This window comes from Danio rerio, chromosome 14 (genome assembly GCF_049306965.1).
Source record: "Danio rerio strain Tuebingen ecotype United States chromosome 14, GRCz12tu, whole genome shotgun sequence".
Taxonomy (NCBI): Eukaryota; Metazoa; Chordata; class Actinopteri; order Cypriniformes; family Danionidae; genus Danio; species Danio rerio.
Genome location: NC_133189.1, coordinates 5,184,288 through 5,204,626, shown reverse-complemented (window position 1 = coordinate 5,204,626; position 20,339 = coordinate 5,184,288). Strand labels below are relative to the sequence as shown.

General features: G+C 38.5%; 1 protein-coding gene across 1 annotated transcript in view; it reads left to right on the top strand.

Moving 5' to 3' along the window:
• The window catches only part of gabra4 (gamma-aminobutyric acid type A receptor subunit alpha4), a 75,946-nt gene that overhangs the window by 13,349 nt on the left and 42,258 nt on the right, over window positions 1-20,339 (top strand). The window contains 3 exon segments of the mRNA NM_001017822.1: window positions 2,955-3,175; window positions 8,028-8,110; window positions 20,167-20,310. Coding sequence (NP_001017822.1) covers window positions 2,955-3,175; window positions 8,028-8,110; window positions 20,167-20,310 — 448 coding nt within the window.

Below are 20,339 nucleotides of genomic sequence, written 5' to 3'. Positions count from 1 at the left end.
GGGGTTTGGTCCCACGCCTCCTTTTAAAAAAATCCTACATTTTCGTACGACTAAACTTGTACGAATTTGTACGAATTAGTCACTAAACTAAAAAAAAAAAAAACATAAAATGGGGACTTTGAGATCAGGCTGGTTATTCATGTTTTTCTCAAAAGTATTACCGTAAACAATGTATTTTGCAATAATATGATTTATATATATATGATAATATAAAACAATATACTGTTTATACTATTTCTAAAAATTCTGCTGTAGCTTAAGAAAAAACACACACAAATAGGAAAACACCAGCAAATTAAGAAAGCATCTTCATTAGTTTGACAGAACTTCTATTGCAAATCCTCACACCATAAACACAAATAGAAAATGCACTGCAAATTTTCACAACAAAAGCACATTTAGGTAAAAAAAGTAATACACTGTAAAAAAAAAAAAAAAAAAAACAATCGATTAAGTTAACCTAATTGTTTTTACAAATTTAAGTGCATTGAACACAAAACAATTAAGTTGTCCCCCAAAAAACTTAAGAATTGTGTTTTTTGACTTACGATTCTTTTAATTTTGTAGTTTTTAACACATTTTTTAAATTAAAATTTTATGAAATAATTTCTTAATTTATGTATTTATTGCTCAATTTGTTTATTTATTTATTTTTATTAAAGTTAGCATGGTGTATTTGTATTATATTGTGCTCTCCATCATTTGTCAACTAAAATGTCCTGAACAATTTAAAATCTCATTTTATCAAGTGAAGCATTGCGAATTTATTCTCATTAACCCTGAAATTATATTTAGCAAAGGATATCAAGAAAATGTAGCTGTCTTACTTAATAGCAATTCACTGTTAATCCTCAGTTTATTTAGGCTAATAATGTGCAAAAGACAATAAAATAAAATAAAATCATGTAATCAAGGTGTTAAAAAAAACTAAAATCTTCACTGACCAATAGTCACTGTCACAACCTGTCGTCCTTGTGTGTGTGTGTGTGTGTGTGTTTTCATCATGTGACCTCCACCATGTGTTCCTTTCACCTTCACCTTCACCTGTGTTCATCTCTGTGTGTAATCAGTAGCTATGTTTCCATCCAAATATGCGAATAAACTTTATGCGCAAAACTCGATTATCGCATAAAAGTTGTGCGAATGAAGCATCGTTTCCATCCAACGAGTCAAAGCGAAAAAAATCGTCACTTCCTGATTGGCGCCAAATATCAACAGTAAAAACTAGGAGAAAAAGTACAGTAAAAAAAAAAAAGTAAGTTTTCCTACAGAAAAAGTAGGAGAAGCTGCATCAATCTTTTTTAAATGAATGCGCCTCAGAAGACAATCCTGACAAGCAGTGAGCGCGCAGTGGCGTTTGAAGGTGTCAGACGGGGAGCACAGGCGCTCTTGATTCTGGAGGTCATTAATAATATAATAACATTAATACTGAAATTGGAAGGCGTTTTATAATGACCAAAATAACATTTCAGATGTTTTGTAATGTGCTCAGCCTGACGTTTTATCCATACACACACATTTTAAGCATCACATGATCTCTTTCAACAAAATCACATGACCTTTTTTAATGCGCATGCTGGAGTTTGTGCGGTAAAAATGTTTCCATCGCAGTTTATGTGCATCTTTTCTTATCGAATAAAAAGTTTATCCTACCCAGTTAGGCGCATAAGTTTTTTATGCGCATTTTCAAAATTTATGCGGATCATGGCGTTTCCATCAACTGGTTTTTTTATATCGAGTTGCAAAATGCGCATAAAATAGGTGGATGGAAACATAGCTATTGTCATCATGTTTATGTGTATCTATACCCCTTAGTTTCATTCAGTCCTGGTCCGGTATTCTCTCTGTTGATGTCTGCTTTCACTCCATGTTCTTCCTGTGTTCATCCATGTACGTGATTGTTAATAAATCTGCGTGTTTTGATAATCCTGCCATCCTGTGCCTTCCTGTGATGAACCCAGGCGTTACAGTCGCTGCACACTAAGCAAATCCCAACCAACTCTGTCACCTTTTTCAGTCTCTTCCCTTAAAATATTTCCATTGTGGTTCGTGCCATTTCCATGTGTTGTATTTTCTATTAGCACGTGTTTTCTTAAGTTACACTGTTGAGATCTCTCGGCCATCAGAATTTTGTCCATACTATATTGAACTTCTTTATGTATGAATGGGCGCAGCCAATGGAGTCTTTTTGGCTCAAGACTTCCAATCTCATTTACTTCTATTCATTTTTTTGATGCTCAGAACAGCTGGTTATGCTACTTGCTGTTGTAAACTGATATTTTTTATGATATTTGTCACCGACTCGGTCCCAGTCATTCCCCTCGCTGGCCAGCAGAGGCCACCATCTTCGGACTTTTAGCATTACATCATCCACTTAAACTGATTGCGCACACACCTGATCTGAATCCCGTTAACGACCCACGCCACCTGTTACAAGCCACGCTCAAACACCAGTTCAGTGCGAAGTCTTGTTCTGCCACGGCTAACATCTCCGAGCATTATTCCCTTGCCTGATCTCCTGTGTATAACCCCGGACTGTTTCTGACTCTGAGTTGACCCACGCCTGATATCTGGACTCTGAACCACGCCGCCTGCCATTGATCCATGCCTGTTATAACACACTGTGTCTGTCAGCCGCCAGCCCCTCGACCACTATTGCATACTGTTAATGTGAGTTCGCACTTAAGTGCGTATTGTATGAATGTGATTGAACTGTGTCTATTAAATACTGCAAATGGATCCCTCTGTGTCAGGCTCCTCGTTACAATATTATTCTACTTTTTATGTATAGTCATGAACATGTTTGTAGAGCAAGCAGTTTGACCCTTTTTTTTACCATTTATTATTCCTAGTCATTTTTCCCATAGGTGACCGAATCGGAAGTTCCACAACAAGCGAAAAAAAATGACAATATTGTCGTATTCTGACTCCTCTACATCTGCGTTTTCCTCCAGGAGTACACCATGGACGTGTTCTTCCGCCAGACGTGGGTGGATCGGCGACTGCGGTATGAAGGCCCCGTGGAGATCCTCCGGCTGAATAACCTGATGGTGACCAAAGTCTGGACTCCCGACACTTTCTTCAGAAACGGCAAGAGATCCGTGGCTCACAACATGACGGCGCCCAACAGACTCTTCCGAATCATGAAGAACGGCACCATCCTGTACACTATGAGGTACGGCCGTGCATCCGTCCAGTCCTGATTCCCGTTTATGCTGAAATGACTTGGCAGGCTGTTTTGCTGGTGGGTGACCGTTGTTTATGCCAAGTAGGATGTGTTCCTGGATCCTCTTTTATTGGTTTTGCAAAACAACATTTGTGTTTAGTGGAGAATGGCAGGCTGTTGATGCTTTAAACTCGGCCCTGTGGCTAATCCTACAATACTAGTAGGTGGATGGGTTTTTTACAGAACAAACAAAGGAGCAAGTCTTTGACCAATGTATAGATAGCTGATATATCAGTATGTAACTAGCCTGAAATATGAGCACTAGGCTTATTTCACGCGGCCGCCGTTTTAAAGAACCAAAGCGAGGCTGCGGTGGTAAGAAACCCGGAACCAGCACTGTAAACATTGCAGTAACATGCCGTGTACTACAAACCTCCAGCTGTTGCCGAGATTTCAAAATGCAGAAATGGTGTAACCATCACTTTAATATCATTGAAAAGAATCAGTTTATTAACTCGAGTTTGATAAATGGCATCTAAAACCGTGTGTTTGGGAAAGAAAACGTTAGCTAACCAGTGCCATTTCCCTTAACTTAGCTAAAATAAGCTCTGATATCCCTTTTTACATTCACCATTAATTTAGAATGGACCTTCGGGTCACCAGGAAGGTGGAGAAATGATAAATTTGTGTCACTTTATCTTTGCTGATAAGATATACAGCCAGGTACACAACATTCCTATGTGACTCCCAATGATACTTCCGGGTTTCTTCCCACCGCAGCGTCGATTTCGCTTTTGAAAATGCCGGCCGCGTGAAATCAGTCTATTGACCCTTCGCTAAGCCTTGCCGTTCTTGGTTGCTGTTGCTATGCCTGTCAAGCTTTCGTGCCTTGCATGGCTTTTACAATGTGTGTGCGATGGTGTCAGACATTGCCAGGGATATAATAAGTCAATTTTGGCGAACAGGTGAAATATCTGAGAAAGCCAGACAAAAAAGGACTGCAGTATGCATTACAGGGGTATATTCATATATTCACGACATAATAGGCAACGATTAGAAAATAATTCAATCAAAATTGAAGCTAGCTTAGCCTAGCCGCCTCATACGCTGACCATTCAGTAGCTTAGCTCATGCTCAGCAGGAGAGGTGACATTTACAAATAGTCTAATAATAACAAATTAAATAAATTTTTAGCCAAAAAGCCTGTTAGAGTATTATGTGCAATGAAAAATAGCGTTACTAATCGACGAGGAAACACGCATGGACGCTGCTTCTACATCATTCATTCATAGAAAGAACAGCCAGAAAGGGGAACTGATGGATTTGTGCTGAATATTAGCATCTTTGACCCATAACAACGTACAGTAAGTTACTTAATACTGTCAGTATGTTTGTGTGCTCTTCATAAATTAATGATAAACAGCTGCGGGTAAAGTGTATTTATCGCAAGTGCTCAGTTTGTCATCATATCTCGGTTTTGTTCTGTTGATTTGTAATTTTAAATATTCGTAGCTTGAAGCAGATGGAAATATGAAGTTCAGTAAAGTTAGCAACAGATTTGCAGATTCGTATATGTCGGATTAATAACTCATGTCATTATGACCTATTTGCTATTAGTATGATTATAGTTACTATTGCAAAGGCTTAAATGGAGCATTTGTCACACGTAAATAATGTTCTGGGGAATCCAAGTGCGAGTGATACAAATAACAATTTATTAACAAAGTCAAAACAAAAGAAAGGAGTGAGTGCGGTGCTAGAACTTGGAGAAACAGGGCAGGAATCAGGCAGGAAACTAAGGATGGCTGACGTGAAACTGACGTTTCGACACAGTGTCGAGATCCCGAAGCGCAAGTGTTTCGAAACACTGCACCGAAGCATGATCCGAAACACCCAGGTCACGTGACTAAAGTGTTTCGAAACACTTGGTCACGTGACTAAAGCGATTCAAAGCATTGATCATTTCAAAGGCGTTTCAAGACCCGCAGAATCTGCATTTGACTGTCATGATCAAGTTGTCAACTGTGTCTTGTATGGCTTAGTGGACCGTGCGTGTGCATTACATTACTGTGTTTCAAATTTATTTTGGGTTCGAATCCCGACTAGTCCAAATACTCCAAAATCTTGATTTTATATATTTTAACCATGTTACTGTTTTATGGTGTAGTCTAGATAGGATACAGCTGCGGATATGCCATCAATTTAGCATCATTTTTGTAACACTGTAAAACAATAATTCATATTTTTACAGTACTGTGATGGGTTTAGGTTTTGGATAGACGTTAATAAAATACAATGGGAAATTTAATTAATAATATAAGTAATTATTGTTAACTTCTGGCCACAACTGTATCTGACCTAGCAACAACCCTGTTTTATGAACAAAACAATACAAATTTATTTACAAGGTGTTTATTCGTATGTCAGAGCAATGTTGAAACAAAACGACACAATAACAAAGCATTACCAACTGGTATTAAAGCATTTCAAAATAACTGTTTCAGTCTGGATTAGAACCCATTATTCCCACATGGCGGTCACGAACTCTAACCGCTCAACTAAACCATTTGCAGATTCAAGGCTACAAAGTGGGATTTCATACCCTAATTTGCTCAACTGTTCTTTGCTGAAGCTGTTTCAGTGAAATACAAATAAAATGACCACTAGGTGTCACCGTAGAGTGGTGTTTCGAAACGTTTCGAAGCTTCGACACATTTGCTTCGATAGTTTCAGTGTTTCACGAAGCCTCGCTTTGCCCACCACTACAGAAAACAGGGTCAAGTAAAAACTCCTCCGGTCCTAAGCACAGACAAGAAGCACCATAAGCACACGTAACGAACTGACAATGAACACTGAACACGTAGCACATATATAGGCACGATAATGAGTATCAGCTGGCGAACAATCAATCCAGCTGAGTACCTGTCATGACATGTGACCAAAACAAATACACGTGGGCCACAAAAACAAAACAAACCCACATGATCAAACAGACACTCCGGAAGAGCGCACAAACCTGCAACCGTGACCGCATTACCAATAATATCGAGCAAAAAAAAAAAAAAAAAAAGAGATAGCTGTGAAACATACAGTAACCTGCTTTGTATTTATGTAGAAAACACAGTTTAGGTCTGTTTAGGGTAAAACAAAAATTTACTTCTGTCCGATCCTTTAGCGCCCCTCACACAGCTTGATCCATGCTGGCATTTCCCCTCTTGGGTTTTTGGTTTTGAAAAGGGAAAAAAATTCCACCATCCCGTCCAAACTTTAAGGATACCAGGTATCAGATTTGCACAATCCATATGCACTCGCTTGAAAGTTTGACAGAGCTCCTGCACGTAGCTACAGTTGCTAAGTCACGATTGGTGGGTGGCGGTTTTTGGGTGTGGCTTAGCGAAGGGTCAATTGAATTATTTACTATAATAGTTCCTTTAACATAAGTGAAGCTGCGGTCACACTAGAGTTTGAGCATACGATAAACGGGGCGAGATTAAACAAACTTATCAGACAACATAAAAAAAGTGAGCGATAGCTCCAAGTTTTAAATTTCTGTCTAGAGATGTCATGTTTTGATCCTTGATTGGTCTCACGCAGTCAAGTGATGCGATTTCACAGGTCAGAGTTCACCAAGCTTGAACTTTGCACCGCAGCAACCAGCGAAACTTGACACATGACCCTGCGTTTCCGGTCTGACGCATTCGCGTGCGTATGAATGGAAGTCAATGGGAAGAAAAGCCCAGTGTGACGCAGCTTAAGACATGTTATATTGTGTCCTTTAATCTATGTAACAATTTGGGTTTGACATAGCTCAATTGGTGGAACAAATGTTTGAAAAATGCACCATGAATAGAGGACAAACCGTGTTGCCAAGCGTCTGCTGAATGCAAAGTGTTTTATAGAAACAGTTGTGGGAAAGGGATCTAAAAAAGGGCGGTCTAAAAAATCCATACGTTGTGTTTAAACGATTGTTCAATTTGATTGGTTACACCAGTAATTTTATGATACAGAAAACACAATGCTATACACTGTACAAAAAGTCAAGACAACAAATATTTTAATGTTGATTTTAAATAATTTTAAGAAGTTAATCAGCTTCCAACTAAATTTATTAAGTTATACAATGTTTAACCGAAAATTTGTAGACCGTTTTAGATGACTAGAAATGTTACACTTTAATTTAACTAAAAAGATTAAGCAATCATTTTTACAGTGTAGACACAACTTATTTAGGGCCTGTTCACACCCAATGCACTTTTCCGTACCAAAAACGTGAGGCGCAGCATTTTTGTTGACAAGAAAAAAGAAGCGCGGTGCATATTTTTATTTATTTTTTTGTCACTAGGCAACAACTGAATCAGCTGTGTATTGTGCGAGAATGTTGCAGTTGATATTGTTATAAATGTAATATTTAATATTATTGTGATGTGTATAGTTTTTATTTTTGCGCGGTGTAATTTTACATGCAATGTCAATTATTTTTTTTTTTTTTTTTTGCGCAAGTTATTTTCCGATCCATGATCGCAAGACTTTAGGTGGAGTTTGATGCCATACTTGACAACTAAAATAACAACTGAGAACTACATGACCATATGTGTCATCTACTGGGCTGACGTGGATTTAAAAATAGTGCATTAATAGATAATGTGTGAATAGGTTAATGTTATCTATTTTCAATACACAGTTTACATCAATACATAATTGTTTTATTACATATTCTCTGTGTACACATGTAAATATTGACAATGGCCACCCAAAAAAATCATATCAGATCATTTCACAAATCTGAACCGTAGTTCTTTTTTTTTTAATTAGCTGAAAGTAATTAATCAGCTCATTTCAACTGTTGTTTTCTCCCCCACAGGTTGACAATAAGTGCCGAATGCCCGATGCGACTGGTGAATTTCCCGATGGACGGCCACTCCTGTCCGCTGAAGTTCGGCAGCTGTGAGGATTATACTTTATACATGCTCATTTCCTTTCATCCCGCAAAACACTGAAAGCATGATCTGAGACAGTGTTTGAGAACATGGCAGTTTATTTGACGCGTTTGGAGCGAAGAGGAGAACATTTCTTATGAAGCCTTACTGAAATAATCCCTTCTTTAAAAATGGATTTCACTCTCTCCTCACTGTCAGATGACGACACAATTCATACTGAGAACAGAATAGATTATACAAGGATTGTGTGTGTGTGTGTGGTGTGTGTGTGTGTGAGTGTGTACTTAGGAGGTTTACGAGGACAAATTCAGTCATTAATTTATTTTCCTTTGGCGTAATCCTTATTCAGGGGTTGCCACGGTGGAATGAACCGCCAACTATTCTAACATATGTTTAATGCAGTGGATGCCCTTCTAGCCGCAACCAAGGACTGGGAAACACCCTTACACACTCACTCATTCTCACTCATTCTCACACACACACACACACACACTCGTATACTACAGGCAATTTTAGTTTAACCAGTTCACTTATAGCGCATGTCTTTTGACTGTGAGGCAAACCGGAGGACCCAACAAACGCCACAAAGAAATGCCAACCGGCCCAGCCGTGACTGGAACCAGAGATCTTCTTGCTGTGAGGCGACAGTGCTAACCACTGAGCCACCATGCTGCACAAGGACCAATTCAATTGTATAATGACATAGTTTTGACCTGGTTGTAAAGCAGGGAGTTATGAAAACATGTCTTGTGTCCTTGTAATTCAAAATCTTACTCAACAGGGTCTTTCGACATTTAGCATTTGCTTCAGGTTTCTTGTGAGAGTGCAAAACATATGCAGAAAGTAATGTGAAAATGGATTTACTGGACTTGCAGCGTCATTGAAAGCAGATCATGAGCTACAAGCGTTTAAAAGAAAGGTCGGAATGCTTTAGACTGAAATACACAGCCCAGGCTTGGAGATTTGACGACTGCACAGCAAAATATTGCAATTTCAGTTTTAATTCAGTTACTGTAATCTTGCATGCAGTATAGTGCAGAATGAATTGCTCAGGGAAACCTAGCGTTAGTGCTTTTGTCCAAAACACAAACCAGTAGTATATAATAAACACTCACCGGCCACTTTATTAGGTACACCTTACTAATACCGAGAAGTGTCCACTTTTGCCTTCAGGACTGCCTTAATCCTTCATGGCATAGATTCAACAAGGTACTGGAAATATTCCTTAGAGATTGTGCTCCATATTGACATGATAGCATCACACATGTGCTGCAGAATTGTCCGCTGTTCATCCATGATGTAAAAATCCCGTTCCACCACATTCCTAAGGTGCTCTATTGGATTGAGATCTGGTGACTGTGGAGGCCATTTGAGTACAGTGATCTCATTGTCATGTTCAAGAAATCAGTCTGAGATGATTCACGCTTTATGACATGGCATGTAATCCTGCTGGAAGTAGCCATCAGAAGATGGGTACACTGTGGGGATAAAGGGATGGACATGGTCAGCAACAATACTTGGGGAGGCCGTGGCGTTGACACGATGAATGTTACAGAAATCAAGACTTATCAGACCACGCAACCTTTTACCAATCTTCTATTGTCCAATTTTGGTGAGCTTGTGCCAATTGTAGCTTCAGCTTCCTGCTCTTAGCTGACAGGAGTGGCACCTGGTGTGGTTTTCTGCTGCTGTAGCCCATCTGCCTCAAGGTTGGAGGTGTTTTGCATTCAGAGATGCTCTTCTGCAGACCTCAGTTGTATCGAGGGGTTATTTGAGTTACTGTTGCCTTTTAAATCAGCTCAAACCAGTCTGGCCATTCTCCTCTGACATTTGCGCCAACAGAACTGCCGCTCGCTGGATATTTTCTCTCATTCAGACCATTCTCTGTAAACCCTAGAGATGGTTGTGTGTGAAAATCTCAGTAGATTAGCAGTTTCTGAAATACTCAGACCAGCCCGTCTGGCACCAACAACCATGCCACGTTCAAAGTCACTTAAGTCACTTCCCCATTCTGATGCTCAGTTTGAACTGCAGCAGATCGTCTTGACCATGATTACATGCCTAAATGCACTGAGTTGCTGCCATGTGATTGGCTGATTAGAAATTTGCATTAACGAGTAGTTGGACAAGTGTACCTAATAAAGTGGCCGGTTAGGGTATACACTGTATTGTATAGGCAGACTAATAAAACTCATGTGAAATTTGTATTAGTTAAATTATATTAAATTTGTATAGTGTTTCCATTGTCACAGTATTTCCTATAATATTTTTTTTTTATTCTGGAGAAAGTCTTATTTGTTTTATTTCGGCTAGAATAAAAGCAGTTCTTATTTTTTAAACCATAATAAAGTCAATATTATTAGCCTTCTTAAGCAATATTTGTTTAGATTGTCTAAAAACAGACCATCATTACACAATGACTTGCCTAATTAAACAGTTAAGTATCTTAAAAAAAAACATCTAGTAAAATATTATCCACTGTCATCATGGCAAAGATAAAAGAAATCAGTTATTAGAAGCGATCATGTCTAGAAACATCATCTTTTCGTTAAGCAAAAATTGGGGGGAAAATATACTAATAATTCAGCAGGGCTTAAAATTCATTAACTTTACAAGATCTAACATCTCTAGTAAACAAATACAGGAGCAAGAGAAGGCCATCCGAGACTACAGAGCAAACTGGAGAGTGTAAAATGCTGTTATAGGTCTGCACTGTCCGGGGGCAGCAGGGAGATCAGTGCTGACCTTCTCGCCTCTACAGGGGACGAACAGCTCTCTGTCTCCATGCTTCCCCTCAGGCCCACAGAAAGGACAAGGATATTCAGAATAAGACAAAGAGAGAGAGAGAGATATCCGTCAGCACATTAGCGCAGCCATCGCCCAAAAAACGTGGAGATCGTCCTCCATCACAATGTCACAATGGAGCTCTCTGGACTGGTTTATCTCCAGATCTCCCAGCAGCCGCTATGAAAGAGCTCTACCCACCTGCCACATATTCCCATTTGAGATTAGGCCTTCTTTTCAGATTTCTCTTCCCTTTTTTTTTTTTCTCCCACATTTTCGTTTTTGCGTTTTTTGCTGACCGACTGTTGCGAAGAGTCCTGCTGATATGGAGATTCTTTGTTCAGTTTTAAGAATATGAGCTCAGTATTTACACACGCGGAAGGGAAAAAGTCATTTCTCCTTGTGGAGAGGAGTTGCGTTTTCACATCTCTAACGTACTGGGCTGAAATTAAACCTGTGGACTGTCAACTGTGTGTGTATTTGTTTCGTTTTTTTTTTCTCATAAAGGAATACCCGAATGTAATTTTAACTTATTTCACCATCAAGTACTGCCTTTTTAGCAGTGCGTGCAGTAGATCGCTCTGATTACATTGGGCAAACCGGTAAAAATGTTTTAATGTTTTACAGACTTATTCATAAAATATTTACATTAATATTTGTGGAAAAACATGTTTATTTTGTTATTTCATTTAAGTAAATTTCTTTTAACATTAAAAAAAATATATGAATAATATTTTGTTTTTGGACCGCTATTATATGTTGACACAAACATTTTGCTATTTATAATTTTTCTATTGCCTAGTGATCTAATAAAATCTTAGCATTTAATACTATTTCGAATTTGCAGTGTTTAATTTGATTAAAATTATAAGTTTCTTTACTCATTTTTGTCACTTAAATTATTATTATTATTATTATTTTTATAATTATTATTGATGTTGTTGTTGTTGTTATTATTATTATTACTGTTGTTGTTGTTTTTTTTAATGTTATTATAATTATTATTATTATTGATTTATTTACTTATATTTTATTAATTATTATTAATTATTATTATTATTAATAATATTATTGATATTATTATTATTATTATTAGTAGTAGTAGTAGTAGTACTTATATTAATAATAATAGTTATTATTATTATTATTATTATTGCTGTTATTATTTTATATTACCATAATAATTATTAACATATTTATTAATATTATTATTATTATTATTATTATTATTATTATTATTATTATTATTATTAACTATTATTATTATTATTATTGTCATTACAATTAATATTATTATTAGTAGTAGTAGTAGTAATAATATTAATACTAATTATTATTAATGTTGCTGTTATTATATTATATTATTACAATAATAATTATTAACATAATTATTTATTATTATTATTATTATCTATTTATTTTTATTTTTATTATTATTATTATTAGTAGTAGTAGTAGTTGTAGTAGTAGTTGTAGTAGTAGTAGTAGTAGTAGTAGTAGTATAGAGTTTTATTTTATTATAGTTTTTAAATGACCAAAAACATGTTAAAACTTGTCTGCTGTTCTACAGGTTTAGGTTGAATAAGCTGGTCTTGATAAGCTGGTGAAAACCGGCAACCGCTGCAAATTGCACTTTAAAGGGTCACGAAACACCAAAACACATTTTTTGAGCTGTTGACAGTCGTATATGTGTCCCACACTGCTAAAAACACTATTAGGACACCTATATTTCACTAAAAAGTGTAAATTGGTTGTTTTTGCGTTATTTCAAACCAATTCGTACTTCCGGTTTGAAACAAAATTTTGAAGCTATGACATAATAGCGTTGTATTCCAGCGTACAGAGTGGACGTCTGTGCCAGAGTGAGTCTTATTACGTCTTACAGTGTGTTGCATTAATGCATGAGTAAAGCTTGGTTCAAACCAATCAGCGCGCTCTATTGTGCAACTTCATTAACATTCATTACTGTCACAGTGTTTAGACGACAGAGACGCCACGTTGTGTTGGCAAAACAAGCGTGAAGTGTTGCTTTTATAGTTTGCTGCAGTGAAGTTTTGTTTTCATTTTCTCTCTGTGAGAGCGCAGCTGGAGTCGCGTGTGGATTAACAGTGTACACGACGCTCGACAACAATAACTTGAGTGTCTAAGGAGGATTATTGTTCCCCCGAGAGCTGTTCTGATCTGCAAACGCTGAGATCCGGATTCGCTTGTAGTCTCTTCTAAATAAAGACGCAGCTCTAGTTGCCGGTGATTGTCTTGTCTCTACAGATTTGGTAAGTGAGCGACCAGTGCTCTTTGTTTATTCAGTTTGTTCGTATCGAACAAACTATTGCATCGAGTGTAAACATGTTAGCACCACAACCAAACTTGAACCTCGTGTAGGATTATCACCGCATTTTGTGACCGGAATAACACACGCGGCTTTCTGACGCTACCGTCGGACGCTTTCCGACGCAAAACAATCACTCTTATCCACGTAGTAAAAACGCTGGGAATCCTCATACAGTAGGAACTTTTAATAAAACAAAACAATCACTTTTATCCATGTAGTAAAAAACCTGGCAACATTTATACAGTAGGAACAGTTAAAAACTTTTACTTTTAACTTATTAACAGAATAAAGCAACACAATCTCACGGCAATTCGTAACTTTTTGATTTAGTGGCTAATTCGTATAAATTTGTTTGATCTAATTTGTACAATTTAGTACGATTTGCTCATCCCCCAATGACGGTTGGGTTTGGAGGAGGTGCCACGCCTCCTTTTTAAAATCGTACAATTTGGTACGACTGAACTCGTACGAATTAGCCACTGAACTGGCAAAACGTAAAATACTTACGTTTTCTCGTGACTGATGTCTTATTTTTAAATCTTATGTTAGACACCATGGCTCAGTAAAGACCAGATATGTTAAAACCCAGGAACTTTTTAAAACCTCTTCAAAAACAAAACAATCACTCTTATCCACATAGTAAAAACCCTCACAACATTTATACAGTAGGAACTGTTAAATTTTTACGTCTAAAACACACACATAACTTATTAACAGAATAAAAACAATTTATTTTAGCAGATGCGCTGGGCTCACAGGCTGTTTTTCCAGCCCTTAAATTTTTAACATGCCCCAAGTGCAGCTATGAGATGCACTTTAACCCATGCGCTTATTTTCTTATATGTTAGACACCATGGGTTGCTAAAGACTAGATATGGTAAAAGTTAGGAACTTTTAAAAACATGTAGAAAAAAAAAACCTGGCAACATTTACACAGTAGGAACTGTTAAGAACTTTTATGCCCAAAACACACACATAACTTAACAGAACAAACACAACTTATTTTAGCACATGCGCTGGGCTTGCAGGCTATTTTTCCAGCCCTTAAAATTTTGAACATGCCCTAAGTGCAGCTATGAGATGCACTTTAACCCATGAGCTTAAGCCTGATGACTTATTTTTAAATCAGAAGTTAGACACCATGGATCGCTTAAGACCAGATATGTTAAAACCCAGGAACTTTTTAAAAACAAAACAATCACTCTTATCCACATAGTAAAAACCCTCGCAACGTTTATACATTGGGAACTTATTAACAGAATAAAGACAATTTATTTTAGCAAATGCGCTGGGCTCACAGGCTGTTTTTCCAGCCCTTAAATTTTGAACATGCCCCAAGTGCAGCTATGAGATGCACTTTAACCCATGCACTTATTTTCTTATATGTTAGACACCATGGGTTGCTAAAGACTAGATATGGTAAAACTTAGGAACTTTTAAAAACAAAACAATCACTCTTATTCATGTAGTAAAAACCCTGGCAACATTTATACAGATTGAACTTTCAAAAAACAGTCTTCAAGAATCCAAAAACACAGATTGCAATTATACCCATGTTAACTCCTATGTATCAGTGTCCCGCTAGGTTTTGTTCACTTCCCCTAAAATAAAATAAAAAAGCTCTGCCATGCCCAGCGTGACTTTGGATCAAAACTCTCCTCGTCTCTCTGTCCCTTCTCTCTTCTTTTTCTATTTTCATGGGGCTGTTGGTGGGTGTTTGGAAGCCCTTCCTCTGCTCTATTTCCCAGTGTGTGTGGGGGTTCAGAAACAGAAATATGGAGAAAGAGACAGCAAGGAGAAGATTTAAAAATAAAAGACAGAGAGAATTAAGGCAGATGATGATGGTGAAGATCTCAAAGGAGGACAGGAGCGCGGGGATCGTGCTGACGGACTCCCGAATGCGCAGTCAGTCTCTTCTTCTCCGTTTGATGTATGGATTTCTCCTCCATAAATGAAATCCGTCTGATTCCGAGCAGGAGTACAATCTCGGCGGATCTGATTTCTGTGTCAGGATGATTGTTCTGCTTGGCTCGGATTCGAGATTGGCACGCACAGTGGTGGAAGTGGGCAGCAGCGAGGAAAGATCAGTGTCTTAGCAGCGACCGTTCGACCCTAAGCTCGAGGACTAATACGCAGAGATCTATGCGTAGGCAAACCCAGAGGAAAACTTATTGCTCATAGATTGCTCTTTCATAGCTCAGGAGACACAGTGGTGTTCTTAGATGTGTATAATTGAAGTATTAACTACTTTTTATGTCCTTGGGTGAAGCATAAATGGAAGGGATTAGCCAGCCAGCTGTTGATGGAGAAGTTTTGGTTGATTAGAAATGTTGTAGTTTGTCTTCTGATCGGGCGTTTTTTTTTTTTAGATCATGCATGAAGGGCTCTATTTTAACGATCTAGGCGCAAAGTCTAAAGTGCATAGCGCAAAAGCATTAACAGCATGTTTGAATACACTTGCTATTTTAAGGATGGAAAAAATACGCTCTGCACTCCTGCGTATGGTCTAACAGTGTTGTGTTTATTCTTTTAACCCTTCAGAGTCTCATCTCCCATTCCCTTTAAGAGTCAGTTGCGTCGCGTCATGGCACACTTGCTATTTACATGGCGGACTTCTTAAGTAGAAAAACTGAAGGCTTCACTAGCGATAAAACAGTTAAACAGAGCATCTGCCGCGCAAAGATAAAGAACAAGCCTCCTTCATTCGGCCTCTTTACTTTCTTTTTACTTTATTTTTAGTCTTTACTCCTTTACTTCCGTGGATAAGGAAACGGTGGAAACTCAGTCCACTGAAGACATCCATTAGCTTACATATTTAATTTAATTTATTAAGCACAGAGTTTGTCGCTGGATCGAACCTCGGCTCAGTTGGCGTTTTTGTGTGGAGTTTGCATGTTCTTCCTGCCTTTGCGTGGGTTTCCTCCCTGTGCTCCGGTTTCCCCCACAGTCCAAAGACATACGGTACAGGTGAATTGGGTAGGCTAAAATTTCTGTAGTGTATGAGTGTGTGTGTGAATGTGTGTGTGTATGTTTCCCAGAGATGGGTTGGGGCTGGAAGGGCATCCGCTGCGTAAAAAAAAAAAAACTTGCTGGATAAGTTGGCGGTTCATTCCACTGTGGCGACCCCGGATTAATAAGGGACTAAGCCGACAAGAAAATGAATGAATGAATAATTTTCTAAATTAAGTTCTAACTTCCAGAAAAAGAATAAACGACGAGTAATAACGAAGTGTGGTCAAAAATCTGAGTTCTATCCAGACACACGTTCTATTCTTATGCCTCATATGGTGATGCAAACATCACTAAAAACCCACTGCTGGACAAATCTAAACTTGTATACCTGCATTAGTTACTGGGTTGTGGCAGGAAGGTCGTCTAAAACATGCGCTGAAATAGTTGGTGGTTCATTCCACGACAACTGATAAATAATGGACTAAGCCAAATGACAATGATTGAATGAATATACTTATTACTTAAATTATCTAAATGTTTGGAATAAATCCAGAGAAATCTGCAGTTTTTAACTAGTGAAACAAAGCGTGTCCTGTGTGGCCTGTCTATTTTGATTAATAACAAACATGGAAACTTAAGCTCATCCATTAATATGATTTCTGCAGGATGCCTTGTAGGATGTAATGAAGACCACAACTCCCATGGTTGCGCACTCACAACATCATCAAACTACATCTTTGTTTGTTGTGAATGCACACCCTCTAGTGGTGAAAATTGCATACTGTGCCTTTAATTCAGCATTAGATGTTTATTTGGCGTTACTTCGGGTCCGTCTATAATAATTGCAATTTTTTGCACCACTATAGTTGCAGTATTTCAAATGTTTAAAAGTAAACCCTCCTGTTTTTTATTTTTTATAAAAAAAAAATAAATAAAAAAAAACTGCTGTGACTGGTTAACTTTAACACAATAATAATTAATAATTCCTTAAATTTATTTAGCGCTGAACACTCAAAGCTCTTTACACACATTTTTGAGGGGAATCTCCTCATCCGCCTAGATCAGGGGTGGGCAAACTCGGTCCTGGAGGGCTGGTGTCCTGCATAGCTTAGCTCCAACACTAATCAAACACACGTGAACATCCTAATCAGTGTCTTCAAGATCACTAGAAATCTATAAGCAGGTGTGTTTGATTAGAGTTGGAGCTAAACTCTGCAGGACACCGGCCCTCCAGGACTGAGTTTGCCCAACCTTTGACCTAGACGATGCGGCAGCCGTATTGCGCCAAAACACATCACACACCAGCTGATTCGTGGGGAGGAGACAGAATAATGAAGCCAATTATAATATAAGGATGGTAAGGAGGCCAGTGTGCAAATTTGGCCAGATTAAATTAAATACCCTAATTAATCCCCTACACTTTTACGAAGGGCATCCTGGGATTTTTAACAACCTCGTTGTTAAAGATGGCACTTGCTAAGCAGTATAGAGTCTGCATCAATATACTGGGGTGTTAGGACCCACACAGACTACAGGTTGAGCTCCCCCTGCTGGTCTCACTAACACCACTTCCGGCAGTAATCTAGCTTTCCCATGTGGTCTCCCATCCAGGTACTGACCGGGTATAGTCCTGCTTAGTTTCAGTGGGCAACCATGTGAGAGTTACAGAGAGCTAGCTGCAAGCTAACGATGTATCCATCCTACAGCACTTGATATGTTGATATAATAAGTTTGAGCAAAACAGAAAAAAGCAATATAGCAATTTGCGCAGTTTGTTTTCTGGTAATTGTTTTTTTTTTACTTTCTTAATTGCTTTGTTTTAAGTTTGTGGGTTAAAATTGCTATAATTACTTGTCATATTACGAAAGGTTCTTCAGCTTTAGTGGGTTTAATAAATTACCCTGTTGCGAATGATTAAACCTTTATTTGGGTTGCAATATTCAGCCCAGACAAACGCTTCTGATCTGTGTGTGGTTTTATTAGAAACACTCAAATGCTTGGTGGCTTATTAGTGTTAAACGCTGGTTTGGCAATCATCACAAACAGACTTAAAGATTAAAAGTTAATTTGCTTACCTGCAGATCTTTCAGCAATTGATAGGCTATTTTAGAACAAACTGGCATTGTGTTGAGAATAGTTCACTAAACAATCTGTTGTGGAATGGAAAGGACTTTCATTTGCTTTCATGTAGTCATAGCCATATTAACCTGCAGCCCAAGACTGATTACTTAGTAAAGCTAAGCAGGGCTGATCCTGGTCAATATGATGGGAAACCACATGGGAATACGAGGTCGCTGTCGGAAGTGGTGTTAGTTAGGTCAGCAGGGGGTGCTCAACCTATGGACTGTGTGAGTCCTAATGCCCCAGGACACTATACTGGATGACTACTTCTTAACTGTGCTGGGTGTGTCTTTTCACAGAACACAATCGACCAATCCCAACAGACTGGGTTATCTGACCAATCAGCGCAGATTAGCCTGTTAAGGAGGGGTTTGGGACTAACCTGTCAACCCTCCCGTTTTTCCCAGGATTCTCCCGTATTTTACACTTGTACCCCGCTGTCAATACACTCTCTAAAATAAAGGTACGCAAGCTGTCACTGGGGTGGTACCTTTTCAAAAGGTACAAATGTGTGCCTAAAAGGTCCATATTAATACCTCAAGGGTACATATCAGTACCTAAAAAGTATAAAAGTGTTCCTCTTAATATTTTTAGGTACTAATATACACTTTTTAGGGAACCAATATGAACCCTTTACGTACAAATTTGCCCCTTTTAAAAAGGTACACCCCAGTGACCGCTCGCGTACCTTTTATTTCTGAGAGTGTAGCATTAACACACAGGCTATGGTCCATCTTTCCAATTCACCAATCAGACGATTCCTAAACCACTATAAATACCCTGCATTCCATCTAACGTTCCATTTGTTTGGAGAATCCCCCCTTCCACACCTACTCCTCCTCCTTTCCTAGATGGGTGACACGATGGCCCAGTGGTTAGCACTGTTGCCTCACAGCAAGAACGTCACTGGTTCTAGTTCTTACCAAGCCAGCCAACATTTCTGTACGGAGTTTACACGTTCTCCCCATGCTCACGTGGGTTTCCCCCTGGTTCCCCAGTTTCCTCCCACCATCCAAAAACATGTAACTAAAGTTAATTGACTAATCCAAATCAGCACCTTAGACATGCTCCTAGTAAGTAGTTATCTCTAAAGAGCAATCACTATCCGTTCATTAGCTACTACAGCAGGGGAGTTCTCGATCTACCTGAGCTCAAACTCCCCTCTCGCCCTGCAAACGGGAGAGATCCCCGGGCTCGAGGATCTCATGAGCTCAGGGACCTCTCTCGGGAGAGCATGCCAAACAAGCTTTATAATCAATCGCCAGCAAAGTGTGAACTCTTGAAATGCTTATTTTCTCTGGATTGAACATTTGGGATACTTGAAGTACATAAGCAAACTATGTAACCACTTACATTTGGTGAATAGACCTGAACTAATGTGAGTTGTATTTTTAACTACTGTCAAAAAATATGCCATAAAGAAAGCTAACATTAATTACTGGGACTTTATTTTGAAGTGTTACCAAAAAACCATAAGCATCAAGTGTCACTAGAACATCAATCTCAGCAACATCTCAAACTGCGCTCAGATTTTCAGAAGGTGCCAAAATCTGCGCTCATAAATCTCAATGTGAACATCTTTTCCCCCTCTGTGATGTGCCGTTCTCCAGCAGTGTGCCAACAATTGGCTCATTTGTTTCCATTTTACCTGAGGCCCTTTTTTCTCTGGAGAAAAAATGTGAGCGTCAGGAGGCATGCAGCAGGACGTCTCCATTTACCCTCTGTTTAATCTCATTTCTGTCTTTTTCATTTCCACCGGGATACATATGGTGCCACAGATACGGTGTGATTGTTAGCTTAAAGCACATATATATGTACACACACACTCCTTTTGTGGTGTAGGTCTTGTTATGACGCTCTGTCTTGTTTATCAGATGCCTACCCAAAGACTGAGATGATCTACACGTGGACTAAAGGCCCGCAGCACTCGGTGGAGGTACCTCCTGAATCCTCCAGTCTGGTCCAGTATGATCTGATTGGACAGACTGTGTCCAGCGAGACTGTCAAATCCATCACAGGTACACACAACACCTTACACTATTTTTTT